Source organism: Podarcis bocagei (genome assembly GCF_964188305.1).
Source record: "Podarcis bocagei genome assembly, chromosome: 16".
In the NCBI taxonomy this organism is placed as follows: Eukaryota; Metazoa; Chordata; class Lepidosauria; order Squamata; family Lacertidae; genus Podarcis; species Podarcis bocagei.
In genome coordinates this window covers 42,931,786-42,955,186 of record NC_138142.1, presented here as the reverse complement: position 1 = coordinate 42,955,186, position 23,401 = coordinate 42,931,786, and the positions used below count along the sequence as shown (strand labels likewise).

The 23,401-nt window shown below is 44.7% G+C and overlaps 2 protein-coding genes across 2 annotated transcripts in view; both read left to right on the top strand.

The window, feature by feature from the left end:
* Window positions 1–22,435, top strand: part of LOC308575085 (hemicentin-1-like) — a 39,117-nt gene extending 16,682 nt beyond the window's left edge. Inside the window, exons 4-9 of the mRNA XM_081173539.1 lie at window positions 7,892–8,236; window positions 16,777–17,121; window positions 18,437–18,739; window positions 19,254–19,382; window positions 19,522–19,610; window positions 21,530–22,435. Coding sequence (XP_081029665.1) covers window positions 7,892–8,236; window positions 16,777–17,121; window positions 18,437–18,739; window positions 19,254–19,382; window positions 19,522–19,610; window positions 21,530–21,844 — 1,526 coding nt within the window. The 3' untranslated portion in view covers window positions 21,845–22,435. The remainder of the gene's footprint in view (window positions 1–7,891; window positions 8,237–16,776; window positions 17,122–18,436; window positions 18,740–19,253; window positions 19,383–19,521; window positions 19,611–21,529) is intronic.
* Window positions 5,025–12,350, top strand: LOC308575193 (uncharacterized protein). Its single transcript, XM_081173785.1, has 5 exons — window positions 5,025–5,350; window positions 8,352–8,654; window positions 9,188–9,310; window positions 9,461–9,533; window positions 11,766–12,350. The coding sequence occupies exons 1-5, from the start codon at window positions 5,263–5,265 to the stop codon at window positions 12,178–12,180; spliced, it is 1,002 nt and encodes a 333-aa protein (XP_081029911.1). The 5' UTR covers window positions 5,025–5,262; the 3' UTR covers window positions 12,181–12,350.
* Window positions 22,436–23,401: the final 966 nt, after the last annotated feature.

Below are 23,401 nucleotides of genomic sequence, written 5' to 3'. Positions count from 1 at the left end.
GCAGCACCTCCTATTTGCCAAGAGGTCCCTGCAGAGGCAACGTTGCAGGCCAACATTGCCAAGGAGATGGAAGAGCTGGCCTCAATGCTGATTGAACTCTGCATCCCATACACCAACCTTGCAGGTTGACTCGGACAAAGAGGAATTCTCAAGCTGCTCCATACAACCCAGGGAAACCTTTCCTTCTCTCAGTTCTTATGAAGTCTCAGAAACAGAGCCCTCAGAGACTGATGGAACACTGCATCCCACAGACCAATGTGAGAGATCAGGCACATCTCCTGTAGCCACTGTGAAGGAATTCATTGAGCTACAGCCTATCCAGCAGCCTTAAACACTGGCCCCAAAAGTCTTGTGAGCAGGACAGAGAGCAACATACCAAGATTTATCCAGTGACTATAGTTGGGTCTCCTTGAGAGCCAGGAGTCCTAGAAATGCCTTCATCACCAGCTGCACACAGGGTACATGAGACAATCCTCTTGAGCTTTCCTGTTGCTGGAAACAGCAGAGGTCTCTGGCTTCTTCAAACCAGGCACCTTGCCTTGCCTTGCCTTGCCTCTCCTCTCTTTTCCTATTGAGCTTGGACTCCCACCATGTAGACTGAAGGTGTAAATGGGTGAATAAACCTTCTTTCTGAAAGCTACAACAGTCTCTGCCGTGTCTTCCATTCTCCAAAGGAACACAGACCCTCTTTGGGTGCCTGGGATCCCATGGGCTCTTGCCTCCGCTGGGCAGAGAGGGGGGGCAGGCACCCGACTTTTGCAACAATACATTGGACTGGAGTGCAAGGTTATTTCCCTCTTCTTCCTGGCAAAACATCCACAAAAGGGATTTAATTTTTGGGAAGGAGACAAATATTTAACAACAGCGGAGTGCTGCCAACCTCACCCCTCATCAGACTGTGGGATGAGGTGGAGAGTTTGTGAGAAGCTTGAAAGTGTATTTTGTCTTAAGGCAGAGAAGTTCTCCAGGTGTCATGTTTCAAAAGGAGAGAGAGAGAGAGAGAGAGAGAGAGAGAGAGAGAGAGAGAGAGAGAAGTTCAACAAGTGGGGCAGGATCCCAGCTTCAACACCACCCATATCCACCCCATAGTGGCTTGCTCTCCCCTGAACTTCTCAAAATAACCTGGCGTAGAGGCCCTGGAGGCACATTTGCCCACAGAGACCTTGCCTGGTGTCCACAGGGTCCCATCTCCCCTCCCCTCCATTTTAGCAAAGCAATTTTAGTTAATTTTACACATTTTGTTTTATTTTCACTAATGTTTGTATTGCTTTGCACACATTATGATTAATGCATACAAAACATTCATGTACTGATGTGCACATATTTTCCTAGTACATGCATGTTTGTACATATTAATCGCTGGTGAACAGCAAAGCAAAATTCAGACAAGTGTGGATTTCATCTGTCATGGATTCCTGCATTGAAGTGGATTGGACTAGATGACCCTTGGGAGCCATTCAAAATCCGCAATCCTATGATTCAAACTAAATGTTAAAATCAACAGGGGGTTACTAAACATATACAGTGGTACCTCGGGTTAAGTACTTAATTCGTTCTGGAGGTCTGTTCTTAAGCTGAAACTGTTCTTAACCTGAAGCACCACTTTAGCTAATGGGGCCTCCCACTGCCACCGTGCCTCCAGAGCACGATTTCTGTTCTCATCCTGAAGAAAAGTTCTTAACCTGAAGCACTATTTCTGGCTTAGTGGAGTGTGTAACCTGAAGCTGAAGCGTATGTAACCCGAGGTACCACTGTACACAGAAAAGGTAATGCCTGAAGTCGTCATAGTGTAAAATATAAGAACTGCAACTTGAATTGAATTTCTGTCTGGGCACCTGGTGTGCATTTCCTGTTTTTAGCTCACAGCTTTCTCAGCCTGGATGACTGTGCACAAGCTTATCAGTTACTTTGCACTATTTCCCTCTTAGAGGGAGCTTTGGCTGCAGCTTTTCTTATGCCTGAGAATAAATGCAGGAGCCACGTGATCCTTCTCTCCTTTGGCCCATGGATCTTCTCTTCCCTGGGTAAGTCCCTGGGTAGGAAAAGCTGAATTCATAGGGCAGGCATCCCCAAACTCAGCCCTCCAGATGTTTTGGGAGTACAACTCCCACCACCCCTAGCTGACAGTGAGGCATCAGGCATAAGCCTGCATTTTATTAATGTTTGATCAGGACTTGTATATTAAAGAGAGAGCTTAAGGATTTTCAAAAGTTTCATGCCAGGCAGACCAGCTGCTTAAGAAAACACTGGCAATGTTTTCCTCCTAGACAAGGGGGCCCCCTTTGATTTATAGCAGAAAACAATTCTCAAAGTCGTAAAAGCTGGAATTGCAGACTGAGTAAGGACACTGACCCTACATGTTACAGAAGATAACAAAGGCAGAGATAAATACAATTAGGAATGAGTAAATAGTAAAATAATACCAATGTGCCTCCCAGTAAAATGAGCCAGATCTTCTTCCTAAGGTTAAAAGGCCAAGACCAAATGGAGAAGCATTTTTGGGAAGTCTTTTTAAAGCATTTTTGGGAAGTCTTTTTAAAGCTGTTTCTTTCTTAAACTGAGAAAGTTAGAGGGCAATAAATGTTGGGAAGAGCTAATGGAAACAAAGCAACTGGCTGGAGAAGGGGGGGGGGAGTGTAAACTGAAGAGGCTTCTTTTGAAACTGCTTTTTTACTGAGTTCCCTTTTCTACTTTACAAAGACCTTATTCCTTTTAAAAGGCTACCTATGTTATGTATTAAATATATTGTCTTAAATGTAATTATGCAAAGGAACAAATGCTAGATTCTTATTTCATATAGTTGTAAGAGTTGTAATTAAGTCAGCCACCAGTCTAGCCCCCCTGCCAGACAAGAGACGCCATCCAAGCAGTCCTGATATATTAGTTGTCAGACATTTGTTTAGAAACCTTCAAATGAAGGAGATCTTTCAATGTTGATGTGAAACTCAAGATCCTTGACATATGTTTAAGATAAAAATTTAAGATTAACCATTTGTTTTAGAAGGCAATAGGGCAAGGAGGGCAAGAGGTGAGCTGGTAATTAAGATTCCTTGTTGAGACACATGTAAGATATATTACTACTTATTTGTCATTTATAGATGTAACAATATATAGCTCTTTGTGTTCCATATAAGGACAGGAGGATATGGGTGTATCTTTTTAGGATTGGTTCTAGCAATCAGCCAATAGGAAATTCAACCAGGCTGATTGGACAGAGGCAGCCAAAGGAGGAGCAAAGGGGGCTGGATTAAGGGAATATAAGTGCTGGCCATAATGGCAGGAGGCCAGGCCAGAGCTTGGTAACCATATACCACTGTGCCTCTCATTTATTTGTCTGACAAATAAATAATTATTTTAATTTCTCTATTGCTGCGTTGAATATTTCATTCCAGCTAAGCGTTAACCACAAGCAGGGTGCTACAACAGGACCACTGGTCAGGGATGATGGGAGTTGTAGTCCCTATACATCTGGAGGGCCAAGTTTGGGGGTGCCTGGCATAGAGTGACAATCTATAGGTTTCCTTGGTCATGAAGGGGAAAGAAACTGACAATGCCGAGCTCATCTAAAGAATAGGCCCCCTCCCTGAAAATCCCCCCCCATCTCAGGGTCAGTGTGCTTTGGGACCTGCTGGGAGCTCACATTCCACTAACAAGAGCCCCCACCCCACCAGACCTTCTCCTCTTTCCACCACTGCTTTCTCATTCTGGCCCAAACAATCATGGCGGCTCTCATGGGCCTAGGGGGTGGAGGCGGTGGCCAGATGAGTCTGGGGACAGGGAGGAGAAGCCCCAGAGGGACCAGCTAGCCTGAGACAGATCCTGGGGAGCTCAATGAGCCAGCCAGAGGGAGGATCCTAGAAAGGTCTGGAGAAGGATATGGGAAATAGCTGTATGCCATCTTCCCCTCCGCTCTGAACTGTATTTAAGCCAGTTATTGTCAGTTAACGCTTATGTTGCTTTGTATTTATGTACTTAAGCTTGGATTTTTTTGTGGGGGGGTATTTACTGTCATAGTCCATATTTCATACATTTCTACTTCCAGTGCTCTGTCTTTTGATGTTTTGAATGTTTGCTGTGAGCCAGCTTGGGCAGAGACCATTGTGGAAGGGACGCATATAGATAAACTCAATCAATCCCAGTCAAGAGGGAAGTATCTGAGACAGCTGATCTTGTTTACTAGCACCCAGTTCCTCGTGAGGTGGGGCAATGCCAGAGTGATCTTTGTTATTTGAGTTCAGTTCATAGAATCATCTGCGCATCAGACGCAAGCGGAAGATAGAGAGCCCAAGTGTAGGTGGTGCCATAGCCAATGATACATAGAGCCAGTGTTTTTTTTTTTTAATCTGGGGGGACGCAAGGGGATGCATACTACTAAACATTTTGTGAAGCTTTGTATTGTTGTCCATTTACTGTATTTATTTTTCCTGATTTGAACTATAAAATGGTGATTATTTTGAGTCAAAATGAGAGTACCCCTAAACATTTTTAAGAAAAATGTATAGAACTAGAATAATTCTAGTTCTATCACTGCCTACCCTACTGAGAGCTGCAAGAGGAACACAGATACAGATACTAAGGAGGAAGTGTCAAGTGGAGGCCAGTAGAAAGTAAGAAAGGAAAACAGGTGGGGAATGGTTAAGGACAGGCAGACACTGTCCTAAGGGAACAGTCTCCACTGCTGTGATGTGTTGCTGCACATTGCAACCTTTTCTCTTCTTTGCAAGGGTTTAGCTTCAGAACTCTGAAAGGTTGGTGGTCTCCAGATGTGAGTGAGAATCAAACACCTTTTCTTAACAGAAACCTTTAACAGGCAGGTGTATAACACAGAGAGAAACACCCTGAGCTTGCAACTCTTTCTCCTCCTCCACCGATCCTTGCTTGGAATTACCTTTGTACTTGTACAATGTCCTTCTCTGATCCTTCCTGGTTTATGAGGGGAGGAACAAAGAGCACAGACAGCCTTGCTGGTATAAATAGGAGGAGGATCCGATCTGCTGGGAAGCGAGAAGACGGATGGAGATGACGATTGTGTTTGAAAGTTCACAACTCTTGCGAATAAGACCCTGTACTCAGGCTACGCTTATAAGATGGAAGAACCGGCTTATTTTAGAGCACCTGTCCTGTGAAGAAAAATGAAGCTGTCCTTCTCAGCGTGGCGAAACAGATGCCTCAGTGCTCACAGGCAGGACCTGAGCTCAACAGGTGCAAGTCTCCCCATTGGTGAGTCCAAGAAAGGGGCATTCTGGTGCCTCACTGCCACTCATGGCTCTCTGCACCTCTGGAGAGATACGATGGAGGATTTTTCTCACAGAAGTCCTCTTCTTCAGACTATTGCTCTACTCTTCCCTGGGTAAGGACTTCACTGCTTTCTCTCTCTCACTCAAAAACCACAAGTAACCCACCTACATACATTGTTTTGGCAATATTGGTTACTAGCACTCAGGGTCTCCTCTCCCGATCTGGACCCCTCCCAGAACACCCTGGCGGGCTTCAAAGGAAGGTCCAGCAGACTTTTGAGAGTTTAATTGTATGTGTCATATTTGTTACTGAGCTGAACTTGGGAGGACAATCTGCATGAATGATGGTGGTGATCATCTCCCCTAAAGGTGTGGAGTGGAGTGGAGTAAAAGCACAGGATATGGTGACTGCAGGTTGACCTCATCTCTAGGGCAGAAATGTTTTCCTGTGGGATATTTTCCTATGATGTATCAGTTATTCACCAACACAAAATGAATGCTAATTTAGAGCAAACAGTGAATTAGAGGAGCCAACCAATGAGCAGGAAAAGGCAACTGGGGATCTTGGTGGAACAGAGTCAGTTTCCCCAAAATTTGACCAGTGGGCAGATGTTCCCCAAAACAGATGTTCCCCAAAATTTGACCAGTGGGCAGCTTTGAAAAGATTTAAGTGTTTAATTGATTGCTTTAGATACAGATGACGTTCAGACTTCACACTATTTTATTTCAAAACTGTATACTTTTTTTAAAAAATATATTCCGGGCCAATCTTCCGTCTGAGTTTTTCTGGATCCCAGTTCCTGGACACCAGGACTTGATTCTTGGAATGAAACTTTGGACTTGTAACAACTTCCTTCTCTTACAGTAAAGGGCCACGTTGCTATAACAGCTAGGAGAGTGCAGTAAATGTTTAACTAGAGAGAGTTGGGCAGTTCCAAGTGGCTCAATGTACAATTCAGCAACAGTTAAGATTAATCTTGGACATTGTAAACTTTCTTGGATTTTGGTCCCGAATACCTGAGAGACTACTTTCTTCCCCATAGTCCATCTCAGCTGTTGAAACTAGGGGCACTCTTGGTAGTTTCACCTTCCTTAAACTTTCAGGGGAGTGTCAGCCCAGGAGAGGACCTTCTTTGTGACAGCTGTTAAATTGTAGATGTCCCTCCCCACAGAGTTGCACCCGGCACCTTTAGTGTAGTTTCCATTATATGCTGAAGAGTCACCTCTTTACCCTACCATTGACACCTGCAATATACTTTTAATTTTCTTATTTTATAATATTTTTAATAATTTTTGATTAATAACAATCCAATATAGACCACATAATTACAATACCAAATCATAATTCAATTAAAAAAGCCAATTGTCAGATTCCAAATTAAACATTTTGGTCGACTTCCCCTGTTCTGATTTTAGGAGATTTTTAGGAGATGCTGATTCCTTGTTCCTGCTCCTATCCACTTATTTGAGCCAAATAATATAGTTCCGATGTTGATCCTTTATTTTAACAGCCACTGGTATGTTAACTTTCATTTGGATTTAAGTGTTCCATATCCTTTAATTTGGAAGAGGAGTTTATATCTGGTAACTCTGTGTGGAATGGTTGTTGTTTTTAACATTCGACCTCCCTTTCTTGTTGCAATCAATCATTTTTGGCATCCCCCCCCTACATACTCCAAGGATTCAATATTACTGTGTAGTGACCTTTCACCATCTTGCTTCTCTTAAAACCGAAAGTGGTATGACGTCTGGCCATTACTCCAGCCTGACTTCCAGCTTTTAATTTCTTTCCCATCCAATAACAAGCTGATATCTCAGCAACACCCTAATAAATCGAAGTTCAAGTCCTCCATAGGAGGGTGTTGCCACAGAACATCCCAATATTTCCCACACAGTTCCATTCTTTCAATTAATCCATAAGCATTATAAAGTTCTTATTGATTCCCTCTTGCAGTCCATTAATAATTGCAATCCATTAATAATCACAATCCATTAGAAGATAATTTTCTTCTTCAGTGAAGAGCTGCCAAATCATAAAACAGCATAGTGAATTCATAAAAGAGAAAGCAAAGGCTTCTTTCCACCACATACCAATCCAATCACAACGAAAATCTTCTCCAGATCGAGACCTGGGCACTCGGTGGCTGATTCATTTAGCAGGTTAACTTGTCTCCTTCTTCCAGAACATGCCTATTTCTTAAGTCTGAATTCTGAAACATCTTAAAAAAAACAGATGAATCTCCTCTCATGGTGTCTGCGTTGGAGAGTTTCCGATGCATGCAGTGCTATACACTCAGCGTCCCCTCCCCCTGCATTCTGTAGGAGCAGGAGGCCGGTATCAGACAATCTGTGAGTGAGACCTCTCCCCACCCCCGACCCTGGAGAAGGGGGCACTGCAAGGATAATTACTCTCAAATTATCCCTAATTGGCTGCATGCCAGGGGTTCGCTGTCGTTGGAACTGCGGTTCACCATGGCAGCAAAACCGGAAGTCCTCTGCAAAATAATTGTTACGAAAACTCCCTATTACATTTTAAGACTGCATTTTAAATTGCTGTGACCTGCTCTGAGACCTCATGATGGAGCTAAAAACAATAATGATACTAATTTTCACCTTTGTTTGTATCTCCTCCCCCACCACCCTCCCCTTGCCAGAAACTTTAAGCCATGCAGTTTGGAATCCAACACATCAAGTGAAGGGAATCCTGGGAGGATCAGTCTTGTTTCCTGCCAATGTATCTCAAGGAATAACAGTGGAGAAAATGGAATGGGACTTTCTACCCCAAAGGGGTGGCCTGGGCTTCTGGCTGGGGGAATTCAGTCATGGGAAACTGGAGAACCCAAGTCCCACCGACAGGTTTAGACAACGGCTATACATGGTGGACGAGACAACCCTGAGGATCAAAGACCTGGAGTTGGATGACAGTGGGTTCTACAATGCTCGTATCTGGTTTACTAAGGCACAGTTTCAAGAACAGAGTTTCAGCCTCACTGTTTATGGTAAGTTATTGCTTTCACTGTTTGGCTCATGGAATAGGATCAGCACCATTTCATTACATAGGTACTGGGAGGGGTGGGACCCAAACCTTATGCTGATTTCGTTTGTGTTCCACAGAGCCGGTGCCAGCACCACAGATAGACCACCAAGTGGAATCCAAGACTCCAGGTGGATGTAATGTGACCTTGCGATGCCACACACCTGGAAGGGAAGATCTCAGTATCTCCTGGGAAACAGGGGATCCACACAGGGCCTTAGGAAAGAGTGTGAATCATTACCAGGTTTCTGACAATGGCCGAGAGCTCCGTGTCTTCTACTGGAACAGTTCTTTGGATTCCAAATTCACCTGCCTGGTCAGCAATCCTGTTGGTAAAAAGGGAGCCTCGTTTGACTTGCTCAGTAGCTGCCAGAGTGATGAAGGTGAGCAATATATGCTTTCCTTCATTATCCAGAGGAGGTGCTTGTGGTGGTGAATACGCAGACTGGCCCTAAACATGAGGGATTTGAGGAGATGTGTTTGTATTAATAAATGCTGCTCTTCACATTCTTGTGAGCAGTATCGGAGCATACAGAGAGCTCATTGAAGACTGATCTGATCCTGTGAACTGCTGCTACTGCCCCCATCTTCTCCTTTTCCTAAGAAATGGATTCAGAGCAGTGTGTCTGATAGGCATTCACAGCCCAAATCATTGCAATACAAAGGGGAAAGATTAGCAACACTTGCTTATTTCTTGTTATTTATTCCACTGCTCTCAGCCAGTTGTGAGCATGAGAATATGAATCTCAGGGTCATGGGTTCACCCCACTTTGGGCCAAAGAATCCTAAAATCCAGGGGGATGGACGAGATGACTCTAGTTTTCCCTTCCAGCTCTACATTTCTTTGATTCTATGAGAGTCACTCTGGCAATTGTTATTAAAGTATGTTTTGAGAAACTCTTATTGTTCATTGCAGGTGGACAGTTTGGACCCTCGAGTTGGATTCCATTGCTTATCACTGCCCTCATATCTCTTCTGGTGATAATGGTGAAGGTGATTTGGATGCACTGGAAGATCATATTCAAAAGGCTTAGAAGAGGTAGGACCATCTCTATTGATCTTCTTCCCATCTATCCTGAGATGGGGGCTTCCTGCCAAATATACCTCAACCTTTCTTTTGCTTATCCTGAGAGGCAGAGACTGGTCAGTGTCATGAACTCAATAATGTGTCTCATGTTGTATTCCACAGATGTTCCCTCTGTGATGCAAGAGAAAGAGGAGAGTATCCAGAGCTCAGGAGCCACCCAGAAGATGGTGATGAGGTGAGATGATTAGTGTGCAAAGTAATGATGGGCTGATTGTTTTTACCTACCAATTAAATCATCTGATACATTTGGGAGGCATTTATTACTTTAGTTATTATTATTATTATTAATGTTGCAATCTGTTATTCCTAAAGAAACAACAGCAAGAGCAAAAACAAGTGGATTTCAAACAGGCCACTAACCTGATAATAATAATGAATGGCAATCAATTTGGCACAACCTGTCCCTACGAACCATCTCTGCTTGTCTGCAGGAGGCTTCTCTTAAAATTGTGTATCGGTGGCACTGGACTGCATCCCATCCAGTCAAAATAAACTCTAGCATCTCTCCGTTATGCTGGAAAGGATCATATTTCCATGTATGGTGGTGTTCCATGTTGTAATACTCCTACTGGGAAAAGGTGTTTCACGCTGTTTCCAAAATTACGCACCAATCCCTTCCACCCACATCAGCTCTTGCCTTGTTATCATTAGACTCAAATCTAAACAATAACCTTAAATGCAGTGACTTTGTATTTTTACTATTATCAGCAGCCTGATACAGGAAACACCCTATAGAGATTCCCCATTGAAATCTGGATAAATAACATTTGGAATGTGGCTCTATCAGAACTCCTTGCTTGCCATAGATGGCTAATTACAGAACTTCAAAGACAGACACTTTTGGCAAGACTTGGCTTCCGTTCTTTTCCTTTATGAAATGAGACAGAGTATATAGTTTTATTCCACCCACAACCTAAGAATTTCTGTGGAGAGGCTGCATAAATTGTGTGCTGTGTGCTGCATATGACACTGGATAAGTTCCTGTAGTTATAGGTTGTTCTTGTATTTTCTGTCAGGTTTATTACATCTCTCCCACACAAGACACAGCACACTGGCAGCTTTATTACTTTATGATTTATTAAGCAATTACAGGGTCACAGCAGTCTGGGCTCTCTTAGTTCAGCCTTCACTGCTCTAGCCAGTTGCCAAAACTAGATTCCTTTTCTGGCCAAGGCAGGATATTCACCACTTCCTTCTGGGTTTATGTTGCTCCAATAGCCGGCTCCTCCTTCTGGTCTTAGGATACTCTGGTGCAGCTAGCCCCTCCTCATCTGGAGTAGAGTCTAAACCCGGTCGTTCTCCTTCAGACTGCTCTGTCAGCTCTGTATTGCTTTGAGAACTGACAGGCAGCACAGAGCTGTCTTTGCCATTGCTTCTAGTTACAGGTAGGTAGCCGTGTTGGTCTGCCGTAGTTGAAACAAAATAAAAAATATACCTCTTGTCAGGTGCTGGTGTGGTTGCTCGAGAGTAAACAGGCAAGACTCCAACCTGGCTTTATTCTTGGTGCAAACTATTTACTGTGAAGAGCGTTGTAAGTTCATGTCTGGCTCAGCCACTAGCAGAATCTGGAAGTGGTGGTCTTTGTACCTCCCCCAGCATAAAAGTCGCATCACCCCCAACCTTTTCCGCCCCTCCCTGCGCCGAAGCCTACTGCGCAGAATGGGTGCTGACAGGGGCGTACTTCCTGCCTCTCCGGTTTGCTCAGGCTCTCCCAAGCAATCCCTGGTCCCTGCCCCTCTTCTCAACTGGAGGTGGGGCTTTCCTCCTCGCCGCAAGAGGAACTGCTTCGCAAGATTTTCAGAGGCTCCCTATAACACTGCTGCCCTTCCATCTCTCGCCTCTGAGCTGACGGCAGTTCCCTGACACCTCTCAGTATAAAGGATATAAGGTGACTTCTGTTTCAGTGTATCTGGAGAAGCGTGCATGCACACGAGAGCTCATACCAAGAACAAACTTAGTTGGTCTCTAAGGTGCTACAGGAAGGATTTTTTTATTTATTTTGCTACTGGTGTTAGTGGTTCATTGTGCCAGGGCACAGGCCTCTCTGGGGCGCCATAGCGAGTGGGGGAGCTGTGTGGAGTTGCCTGAAGCCTCCCCTTTCCCTGCACTCCCGCTAGCTGCACCACGCCAACTATATGGCTGGCAAGTGTACAGCTTCCCTCCCAAGCCTCTGCATCTGCTAAAGACGGCCCTGATCCCGGTCGTCGTCCTCCTCTTGCTTCCTGGCGAAAGGCAGTGTGCAGGGAAGATGCCTGCTTTTAGGCCAATTAGTATCCTTTCTTGGAGACCGCTGGACTTGGAAAGGACTTTAATTTTCTCCAGGGTTCAGGTGGGCCCAAATGCCCAGAAATTGTTTGAGGAGTTTCATCCCCAGAGTTCCTCCTCTCATATTTTCTCTCCAATGCAGATTGAACACTGAATCCCACAGACCAACCCTGCAGGTTGACTCAGAGAAGGAGGAATTCTCAAGCTGTTCCACACTATCCAGAAAATGCTTTCATTCCCTCGCTTCTTGTACAGTCTCAGAAACAGATCCCTCAGAGACTGAACATTGCATGAGAGATCAGGCACATCTCCAGGAGCCACTGCTGAGGAATTCATTGAGGGTCCCGCAGGGGACAGACCCATTGAAGATCTCTCAATGCTGCCAGTTGAGCCGGAGATCCAGCCGATCCAGCAGCCTTCAACACTTGTCCCCAAAGTCCTGTGACCAGGACAGAGAGCAACGTACCAAAACTTATCCAGTGACTATGGAAGGGGTCTCCTTGAGTGCAAGGAGTCTCAGAAATGCCTTCATCATCAGCCGCAAACAGAGTATATAAGACAATCCCCTTGAGCTTTCCTGTTGCTGGAAACAGCACAGGTTTCTGGCTTCTTCAACCCAGGTGCCTTTCCTTTCCTTGACTCTCTTTTCCTATTGAGCTTGGACTCCCTCCATGAAGTCTGAAAGTGTAAATGGGTGAATAAACTGACGCGCAGGGTAAATTAATAATGCAGAGTTTTAAAGAATAAGAGCTTTACTGAGTTAAAATAAACTTCTCCATAAACAACATGGTTCCAAACAGTTTGACTGAGATTCCATACTGACTCTGCTCACAACTGAGGCAGACTGACTCTGACTGAAATCTTACAGAGAGCACAAAAGAGAAACCCGAACCCCACAACCCCTCAAAATAAGCTGGGCTACAGTCCCTGGAGGCACATTTGCCTACAGAGATCTTCCCTGGTGTCCATGGGGTCCCATCTCACCCCCTTTCATTTTAGCAAAGGAATTTTGCTTAATTTAAGTCATTTTGTGCTATTTTAATCTGGGCAATTGCAATGCTTTTTGTTGCTGTTAAATTTGTTACAACCACAACAGTCTGCAAAAGCTGCCAGTGTTTTTCATTGCTTGGTCTGTGCCCAGATCTGTCAGAAGACTTTTCTTATTAGCCAATCTTTACAAACAGCGATTCTCCTCCTCCCCCACATTCCACACCCAGAAACACACTTCCGCAGAGAAGCAAACATGAGCTTTTTGTGCAGTCGTTTCCTGTTCAGAATGTTGCTGTACTTTGCCCTGGGTAAGTCGCGCACTGTTTGTCCTGAAGAGCAGTAAGATCTCCGCCAGCAGCTGGTGTTTCCAGAGGCTGGGAAAGAGACTGACTATCTTTGTCCTCCCTGACATTTGCCTCTTTCAGTTGCCAGACTCCTCTGGAGAAGGGTTTGGGAGCCAGCTGTATGCCATCTTCCCCTCCTCTCTGAACTGTATTTAAGCCAGGCTGCTTGGAGTGTAGCAATACCAGTGCCAGAAACTTCATTGTCAGTTAACTCTTGTGTTGCTTTGTATCCATGTACTTAAGCCTCCATTTTTTTTGTGGGGTGGGGGCAGTAATATTGATTTTATTCTGTGTTTGCCAAATTGTTTATTTCTGTCATTTTTAAAAAATTATCTATCATATTCTGTATTTTGTACTTTTGTATTTCCAGTGCTCTGTGTTTTTTAAAATGATTTGCATGTTTGCTGTGAGCCACTTTGGGCACAGCTCATTGAGGAACAGATGCATATAAATAAACTCAATCAATACCAATCAAGAGGACAGTAACTGAGGCAGCTGATCTTGGTTACCAGCACCCAGTTCCTGGAGAGGGTGGAGAGGGTGGTGCAGTGACAGAAATCTTTGTTACTGAGCTCAGTTTGTAGGACAATCCTCCTGACTGAAAGGTACAAGAGTAAAAGGTACTAAGGAGGAGGCAGTGCCAGGGCTCGTTGAAAGTGAAAAAGACGACAGGTGGGGACTGGCTAAGGGATGGTTACCAGACGTCCCCATTTCCCAGAAACAGCCCTCTGATTTACAAATCTTTCCCCGGACAAAATCTGTCCCCAGATTTCATTTAATGTCCCTGGATTTATATTTTAATTGTTGTAGATTTATTCATAGGGAATGAATGTTGCGTGATTGATTCAAAGGCACAAGACACAGCATATGGGGACTTCTGGCAAGGCAAAATGGTGGGCGCCACAGCAGCGAGGAGCTCCTGAAGCCAGCCAGAGCCAACTGTGCTACCAGGCTGGCTCTGGGCTGCTGAGACTGCCACCACCACTGCCGAGGGGGAATCGGGGATCCCCGGTGCATCAACTGGGAGAACAACTGACATGCACACACACTCCCTACACCCCAAATTGAGCCAGAAAGAGTGCCTGGCCACCTAGCCAACTACCCAGCGGTGCTCTGGGGCCAGGAAAAACCCAGAGCCGATGCAGGGAGAAGGAGGAGAGTAGAAGAAGGAAGAGAGAGGAAGAGGAAGGAGGAAAAAAAAGAGGGGCGCCCTGACCTTGCTTCACCGCTACTGCCGCCGCCACTAGGGAGGAGAGGTAGGAGAGCCCTGGGAGGGCAAGGACACATGGCTGAGCCCAGGTCTGACCTGAGCCTACTCCATGGTGGCTAGCACTCCAAGAGAGCAGGCCAGGGTCCAGAGGAAGGCCGCATGACAGAGGAGACCACAGAAGAGAAGGTATTACGGTACTTTATTTAAAAAAACAAAACTTTTTTAATCACTTTTTTTTCTCTTTTCAAGAAAAAAAGTGTCCCTAGATTCTTACAAAAAAAACCACCTGGTAACTTTAGGCTAAGGACGGGCTAAAGCTGGCAAAGGCAGTCCCCCACTCATCCTTAGGGAACAGTCTCCACTGCTGCTGTTGTAGTTGCTGCTGCACATTTGCAACTGTTTCTCTCCTTTGCAAGGGTTTTGCAAGACTCTGAAAGGTTGGTGGTCTCCAGATGGGGGTGAGAATCAAACACCTGTTCTAAACAGAAACCTTTAACAGGCACACAGGCAGGTGTTTAACAACAAAGAAGCTCTCACCCTGAGCTCACACACTCTTTCTCCTCCTCCGCTGATCCTTCCTGGTTTATAAGGGGAGGTACAAAGAGCAGGGAAAGGAGGAGTCAGAAACAATGAAGGGGAAACACAGTTTTGCTTGGATGAGACGGGGAGGGAGAGCGAGCACAGACAGCCTTCCTGGTTTGAAGAGGAGGATCTGATCTGCTGGGAAGCGAGAGGACGGAAGGAGCCGACCGTTGTGTTTGAAAGTTCATGACTCTTGCTGATAAGACTCTGTAGTAAGGCAATGCTTATAAGATGGATGAACAGGCTTATTTTAGAGCACCTATCCCGTGCAGAAAAATGAAGCTGTTCTCCTCATGGTGGTGAAACAGATGCCACAATGGGACGTGCACAGACAGGACCAGAGCTCAACAGGCACAAGTCTCCCCATCTGTGAGTCCCAGAAACAAGTCGGGTGCCTCATTGTCGCTCATGGCTCTCTGCGCCTCTGGAGAGATACGATGGTGGACTTTTCTCGCAGAAGACCTCTTCTTCAGACTATTGCTGTACTCTTCCTTGGGTAAGGACTTCACTGCTTTCTCTCTCAAAAACAAAACAAAAACAAAAATAAAGAAACCCCCCTAAATGCATGGAGGGGCACTGTGAGGTTGATTTGTCATGAAGGGGAAAATTACTGGCAATATTGGTTACTAGCGCTCAGGGTCTCCTCTCCCCAGCTGGAACCTCCCCCTGGCTTCAAAGGAAGCTCCAAGAGAACGCTTTTGAGAGTTTAATCGTGTGTGTATTATTTGTTACTGAGCTGAACTTGGGGGGGGGGGGGACAATCTGCGTGTATGATGAAGGTGTGCAGTGGAGCGAAATAAAAGCACAGGATATGACTGCGAGTCGACCTCATCTCTAGGGCAGAAATGTTTTCCTGCAGGATTTTGTCAGTCATTAACTAATACAAAATAAATGTCAGTGAAGAGCAAGCAGTGAATTAGAGGAGCCAACCAATGAGCAGGAAAAGGCCACTGGGGATCTTGGTGAAACAGAGTCAGTTGCTTCTCTGAACTCTGTATAAACTTATCTCAGTTTCACAAAAAATTGTGCATAATCATTTTTTCATGAAACACATGCATGTGGTTTTTATATTGCTGCTTAGAATACTTTTTCACTGGGTTAGAGCTTTCTGTGTTGAGTTTTCAACAGACATTTTGCACAGCTCTGATTCTGCCTTGAGACTTTATTACAGCCAAGCAGTATACAAATCTTGTTAACTGAAATAAATGAACTTTTGTTCCTTGTGTAGGGAAATTCTACTACTTTTCAGAATTTTTCCTTTTGACAATTACACAGAGCCCAATGTTCCCCAAAATATGACAAAGGGACAGCTTTGAAAAGATTTAAGTGTTTAATGGATTGCTTTATTTACAGATGAAGTTCAGACCTCATGTTACCGTATTTTATTTTAATCCCCCAGACCAATCTTCTCTCTGAGTTTTTCTTCATCCCAGTTCCTGGACACCAGATAGATGCCTATTGCTGGAGAACAAAGAGCACTTGATTTTTGGAATGTAACTTTGGGCTTGTAACAATGTCCGTCTCTTACAGTAAAGGGCCACATTGTTTGGACAGCTAAGAGAATGTAGTAAATGTTTTGCTAGTGAGTTGGGTATTTCCAGTGCCTCAATGTACAATTCAGCAACAGTTACAATTAATATTGGATATTGTAAACTTTTTTTATTTAGGTCCCAAATACCTGAGAGACTAGTTTCACCTTCCTCAAACATTTGGGGGAGAGTCAGCCCAGGAGAGGACCTTCTTTGTGGCAGGTTGCTAAACTGCAGGTGTCCCTCCCCACAGAAATGCTCCCGGCACCTTCATTGAAGAGTTTCCATTATATGCTGAAGATTCACCCTTTCACCATACCACTGACAGCTGCAATATAATTTTTGGACCCTTACTATTACGTTTTAATGCTGCATTTTAAATTGTTGCAACCTGCTCTGGGACCTCATGATGGAAGATGGATAAGGAGCTCAAAACGATAATGATACTAATTTCCCCCTTTGTTTGTATCTCCTCCCCCACTACCCTCCCCTCACTAGAAACTTTAAGCCATGCAGTGGGGAATCCAACACATCAAGTGAAGGGAATTCTGGGAGGATCAGTCTTGTTTCCTGCCAATGTATCTCTAGGAATAACAGTGGAGAAAATGGAATGGGACTTTTACCCCCAAAGTGGTGGCCTGGGCTTTTGGCTGGGGGAATTCAGTCATGGGAAACTGGAGCACCCAAGTCCCACTGACCGGTTTGGACAACGGCTAGACATGGTGGACGAGACAACATTGAGGATCAAAGACCTGGAGTTGGGTGACAGTGGGATCTACAATGCTCGCATCTGGATTACTAAGGCACAGTTTCAAGAACAGAGTTTCAGCCTCACAGTTTATGGTAAGTTATTGTGCTTCAAGGCCCCCAGGATCCCAGCCCCTTCACACTGACACTTATCTTAGTTTTTGGGCAAATTTTGGCCACAATTTTATTCAATTCAACCATGTGAGCGGTATTGGCTTAGGCATTGGCTCCAAACTATAGCTGACTCCACCTTTCTGATTGGTAGTCTAAAAGGGTAAACCAAACGAGGGAGCTGTCGGATTCATAGCCTGATCAGAGGAAACTGGCCACTCTCCAGGCACTCGGCTTGAGCTCCTTGTTGACCTCCCCGTCTGCGTCTCCTGGCAGGATACAGGCTAGGTCACTATCGGCGATCCTCCTCAAGCGTGAGAAGAACACACCACTCTCCCCTCCTCCCTGCCTCCCCAGGGAGGGGAAAGAGTTAGACAGAAATGTATTTACATTGCTTTATTTCTGTCCTTGCAGCAGTACAGAGAAACGTGTCTGCACTCATCAGACTCCAACAGTAGAGAGATAAACTCCACTCCTGTACTTCCAGTACAGGTCAGATGACACTCTGAGCTAACATCCGGTGCTCAGTACAGTAAATAGACTGCCCCTTTGTTTCCCCGGTACAGTCCCAAACATTCACATCCTGTTTTGCTTTCCAGCCACCTGCAGCTCGCTCCCCCATTGCTGCTTTTCCGTAACAGGAGCAACATCAATGAAGAGCAACTGAAGCTCACCCCGGGGTTCCTGTGGTCCTGGCATGGCCCTAGCCCCCCAAGCAGACTTTGGACAAGATCCAAATACCCTGTTCCTGGAGGGGCAGGTGATGGCCGCACCTCCCCTCCCCCACATTTCAATGAGCCAATGCCTAACTGCAGCCTTGCAAGTTGTGACGATTGCTGAGAGGGTAGGCGAAAACCAAGTGGCTATAGCCAATCTGCCAAATGGAAAAATTCCTACCCAGCCCCTGTTCCAAAACAGGTGACCCAAACAAAACCAAGGCCAAAGCGACACTGCCTAACACAAGGGAGCGAGGGCAGGTGTTCGGCAATGTGAAGCAAGTGCCCCCAATTACATCATGCTGTCATTCTTAACAGCCCCTGGGATCATGCCACCTCCAGGTGATTGGCCCAGTCAGCCTGGCATGATCCCAGGGCTATGGCTAGGGCTTGGGTTACACCCCTCCAACTAAATTAACCCTTGGTGTGCCTTGAGTGCCTGTGCACAACCAGGACCCTCAATTAGGAGGATCCCATTTGCTTTCACTGTTTGGCTCATGGAATGGGATCAGCACCATTTCCCTACAAAGGTACTGGGAGGGGTGGGACATAACCCTTGTGCTGATTTCATTTGTGTTTCACAGAGCCGGTGCCAACACCACAGATACACTTTCAGGAAGTCTCCCAGACTTTGGAGGGATGCAATGTGACCCTGCAGTGCCAGGCACCTGGAAAGGAAGAGTTCAGTATCTCATGGAAAAGAGGGAATCCCCCAAGGGCATTAGGAAACAGCCTGTACGAGTATCAGCTTTCTGACAGTGGAAGGAATCTCCGTGTCTTCTGGCGAAAAGACTCTTCGGACTCGGCGTTCACCTGCCTGCTTACTAATTCAGTTGACCAAAAGAATGCCTCCTTTGACTTGCTCAAAATTTGCCCAGGTGATGATGGTGAGCCAGTGTGACCTAGTCAGTGTATGGAGGAATAGCTGCTTTTAAGTGGGATAGTTCAGCTGGTAGAGCATGAGACTCTTAATCGCAGGGTTGTAGGTTTGAGCCCCGTGTTGGACCAAAGCTTCCTTCATTGCAGGGGGTGGGACTAAATGACCCTCGTAGTCCTCTCCACCTCTACAATTCTGTGATTTGTAGAAATGGTTGAATTGCGTTTTGCTTCCTGGGTATGTGATCTTCTGAATCTCTGTGTTTTACCTTATTTTATCATGAACGAATTGAGTAATTGTTGGTTGCAATACAGTTTGTAAATGAAAAATAAAAATAAAACGATAGGGGGAAATGAAATGCAAACCAAAGTGATGGACCTAAACTCTGTGCCAAAGTAATCCAATAAAGTCAATACAAATGGAACAGACTGGCACATTTGCTGACCCTTCCAAGTCATGCAGGAAGGTCACTTTGGTAGTTGTTATTAGAGAATATTTCAAGAGACTCTCATTGCACATTCCAGGTGTACAGGTCAGACGCCAGAGACATATAATTATCTCCATTGTAGTTGTCATGTTGCTGTTCATGATGGTGGCTGCAGTGATGTGGACAAGAAGGAGGAGGAAGCGAAAATTCAAAAAGAAGGAAAGAGGTAGGGTCATCTCTTTCAATCTGTTTCCTGCCTCACCTGAGATGGAGGCTGCTTGTCAAACACACCTTTACTTTACTTTTGCTAATTTTGAGAGGCAGAAGTTGGTCCATGCCATGGAATAAATAATATGTCTCTTCAGATATTCACTCGTCGATACTGGAGGACATGGAGAGCTCTTCTGCACACCAGAACTCAGCAAGAAGTCCGCAACAAGATGGTGATAATCAGGTGAGATGAGCTCGTGAAGTGGTGAAGGGATGATGGTTCGGATCTAATAATTATAAAATCATTACAATTGTGATCTGTTCTTATTTTGAAAAAACAACAACACACAAAACAGATTACAAACAGGCAACAAGACTAAGCCACAACTACCCCTCTCCCTTACCCAACTCACTGATCAAGAGGTTGGTTGATTGATTTAAATTTATATCCTGCCCATCTGGCTGGGTGTCCTCAGCCACTCTGGGTGACTTACAACATATATAAAAGGACAACAAAACATCAAATATTGGGGGGCGGGAACCTATACAAGCAACCAACAAACCAATAAACCAATAGAAACCACCATAAACAACAACAAACAGTTTGCAGTTATACCCAAATCAAAGTAACTGCCAACCCCAACTAAACATTTAACCAACACCAACCCAACAAAAATGAAACAGAGTAACCAAAATTAGAACATTTTAAATTAGAGCATTTTAGAACATTTTAGCCAGTTGCCCCAATCCAAGAATTGTTCCAGCAATGTCCCAGTGGCCTCCCAGGAGCCTCTTTTAGCTGTTCAGGGTGAGTCTGGACCCTATTCCCTAGGTCAGGGGGAAATGGGAAATTTATTATGGCACAAGATAGGGGTAGGCAGCCTAAGACCAAGGGGCCGGATCAGGCCCAATCGCCTTCTAAATCCGGCCTGCGGACGGTCCGGGAATCAGCATGAGTAGAATGTGTCCTTTTATTTAAAATGCAACTCTGGGTTATTTGTGGGGCATAGGGATTCGTTCAGTTTTTTCTTCAAAATATAGTCCGGCCCCCCACAAGGTCTGAGGGATGGTGGACCGGCTGAAAAAGGTTGCTGACCCCTGGCATAAGGCATTATTATGGCATCTCACCTGTATTATGGCATAGGTTTTTGTGAACAAGAATCCAGTTCATACAATTCATGAAGGAGAGGGAGGCAGCCTCTGAAAAGAGCCAATTCCCATCAGGGGAACATGCATGCACAGTCAAACTGAGCAGGATTAAACCCTCCTCTCACCCACTGATGAGCAGAGCATTTGATCCTTCTGGCTGCAGGATTCTGCTTCTTCACAGCGAAAGGTGCATGTAGAACAGTCCCCAGCAGGATTGCATTCTCCACTCAGCAGCTACTCTGGGTGCCTTCTAAAATGCTAATTGTATCATCAATTCCAACTGGAATATGAAACAATAATTGAGACATGGACCTTGACTTTAAAAATGTCACGGCCAGCAGAAGCAAACTGCCTCCTTTTGACTGCTAAAAATGGGCAACCACACCCCAACTTAGGGTGAGTGATCCAGGAACCTATAGAACCAAATGCTAACCCAAAGTGAGTGGAAATATTGTCTAGAGAAGGTGTCTGTGATCTTTCTTAGGGCACCATTGGGCTTTGCCAGAACCCCTTTCTTTTTTTTTTTTTATAAAATTTTTATTAGTTTTACAGGATTTTTTAAAGAACAAACAAACACTTAAAAGACAAACATACACGCATAATTTCATAACATATTTTCATAAACCTCTTTTCTTGGACTTCCCCATACCCCCCCTTTCTGCATCCCAATGTCCATAATCTCATAGCAACTCCCAATTGTTACTTTCCAACCTCTGTCATCTTAGTCCTCTTTGTATTCTGACCTTATATCCCTGTACCCCTTTGTTTCTGAAAACCACAACATTTTAGCATTCATTAAGTTTATAGTAGTCCTTAAGATAGCTTTTAAATTTTCTCCATTCTTCTTCCACCGTCTCTTTTCGTTGGTCACGGATTCTGCCTGTCAGCCAGAACCCCTTTCTTCCCCAAGTTTATTTAGGTGGGTACAAATCCTCAGTGACATTTGAAAGTAGCTGCATCTGAATCTCTCCTGTCATGTTCTATAGCTGGTTCTGGTTCTCTCTGCTCCTGCAGGTTTTCTGGGACAGAACGGAAGTTACAGCGAGTTCCCCACCACTCTGGAAATCCTGTCCTTCTGTCTGTTCTGACTCTGTATCAGACCCGGAATCTTCAGGGAATGAAGCCAAGGACCTGGAAGAGAAGGCACCCTTCTTGAAGATGGTGCTAGAGATCCCATTAAGAGACCATCAAGAGAGAGAACCACTGAAGACCCCTCCTGGCCATCAGTACTGGCGGTACCAAACGTACCCTAAAACTAAACAGTGCTGGCAACGGCGCCAGGATTCCATTGTTGAATTAACTGGACAAAGGGTCAAAGTTGCCAACTAAGTATATTAAGGTCATTAGTATAACAAAGGAAGCTGCTTATGCCAGAGGGCAAATGTGTCGGCCCCCTCCCTCACTTGGCTGGCAGTGAGAAAGAGTTGAGTGTGTGTGAGCTGGGCTAAAAGCAGGCTGGTGTGGCAGAAGCCAGAGAGTGAGAGCAATGCCTGATTTCTTTGTTTGTGTCTGTGTAATTTTTAAGTTTTCAATTTTACAGTTTAAAACATCAATGACTTCCCTTCTTCTCTTTTCATGGTTTAATTTGCATACCATAAATCCCTGCACATAAGATGACCCAGATGGTCGCCAGTTTCTGTATACAGATCTGTAGGCAGAGACCATCCCCTGACCCAAACTAGTTTGTTAAGAAAATCCCCAAACTCGGTTCCATGGGTGACTCTGGGTCATCTCCCTGCGGTAGCTTATCTTAAAGTTTTAAGTGTCTATATGCTTATCACAGGGACGCAGGTGGCGCTGTGGGTAAAAGCCTCAGCGCCTAGGGCTTGCCGATCGAAAGGTCGGCGGTTCGAATCCCTGCGGCGGGGTGCGCTCCCGTCGTTCGGTCCCAGCGCCTGCCAACCTAGCAGTTCGAAAGCACCCCCGGGTGCAAGTAGATAAATAGGGACCGCTTACAAGCGGGAAGGTAAACGGCGTTCCGTGTGCGGCTCTGGTTCGCCAGAGCAGCGATGTCACGCTGGCCACGTGACCCGGAAGTGTCTTCGGACAGCGCTGGCCCCCGGCCTCTTGAGTGAGATGGGCGCACAACCCTAGAGTCTGGCAAGACTGGCCCGTTCGGGCAGGGGTACCTTTACCCTTTACCTTATGCTTATCACATTTATAAATTTTAAATTTATTGTTGCACATTGTTTTAAATGTTTGTTTTCCTTCTGGGATTGTACCCCCGAGTGTGTTTTATAAGCTGGTCTCCGACCGTAATAAATTATCTATCTAATCCCTGTATAATTTACAATACATAAACCAAACCATTCAGTATTCCATTAATACATCCATCCAAACTTATTTACACTGTTGAATTTACCGTAACACTGCCGACGTTTTCAAGTGTACACAATTCCCGCCCCCCTATATATTCAATAAGTATTTTCCAATCTTCTTTAAATGTATGTACTTCTTGTTCTCTTATTCTAGTTGTTAGGTCTTCAAGCTGCGCATATTCCATCAGTTTAAGTTGCCATTCTTCTTTAGTTGGTATCTATCTCATTTTCCATTTCTGGGCTAACAAAACATAGGCAGCAGTCGTGGCAAACATAAATAGCCCCTTTTGATGTAGGGATCAGATGGGATTACCATGAGAAATTATAAAATATACATCAAGCCATCGTGTCCACAATGAAAGCATTGTGTTGACTGGGTTTGATATATTGACGATAGTTTCTGATTAAATCCCATAAGATTCTACATGCGTGCCCTTTTCTTTTTGTTCTTTTAAAAAAGATATTTATTAAAGTTTCAAACAAAATTACAATAATAAGAAAAAGATAAGAAAAAAGAAAATACAAAATACAGAAAAATAAAGAACAGTTAAAAACAAATCAATCTTTC

Coding starts and splice junctions, on each gene's coding strand:
- LOC308575193 (XM_081173785.1), top strand. CDS start 5,263: ATGGCTCTCTGCACCTCTGGAGAGATACGATGGAGGATTTTTCTCACA. Junction 5,351..8,351: donor ATTGCTCTACTCTTCCCTGG/GTAAGGACTTCA, acceptor TGTGTTCCACAG/AGCCGGTGCCAGCACCACAG. Junction 8,655..9,187: donor TAGCTGCCAGAGTGATGAAG/GTGAGCAATATA, acceptor TGTTCATTGCAG/GTGGACAGTTTGGACCCTCG.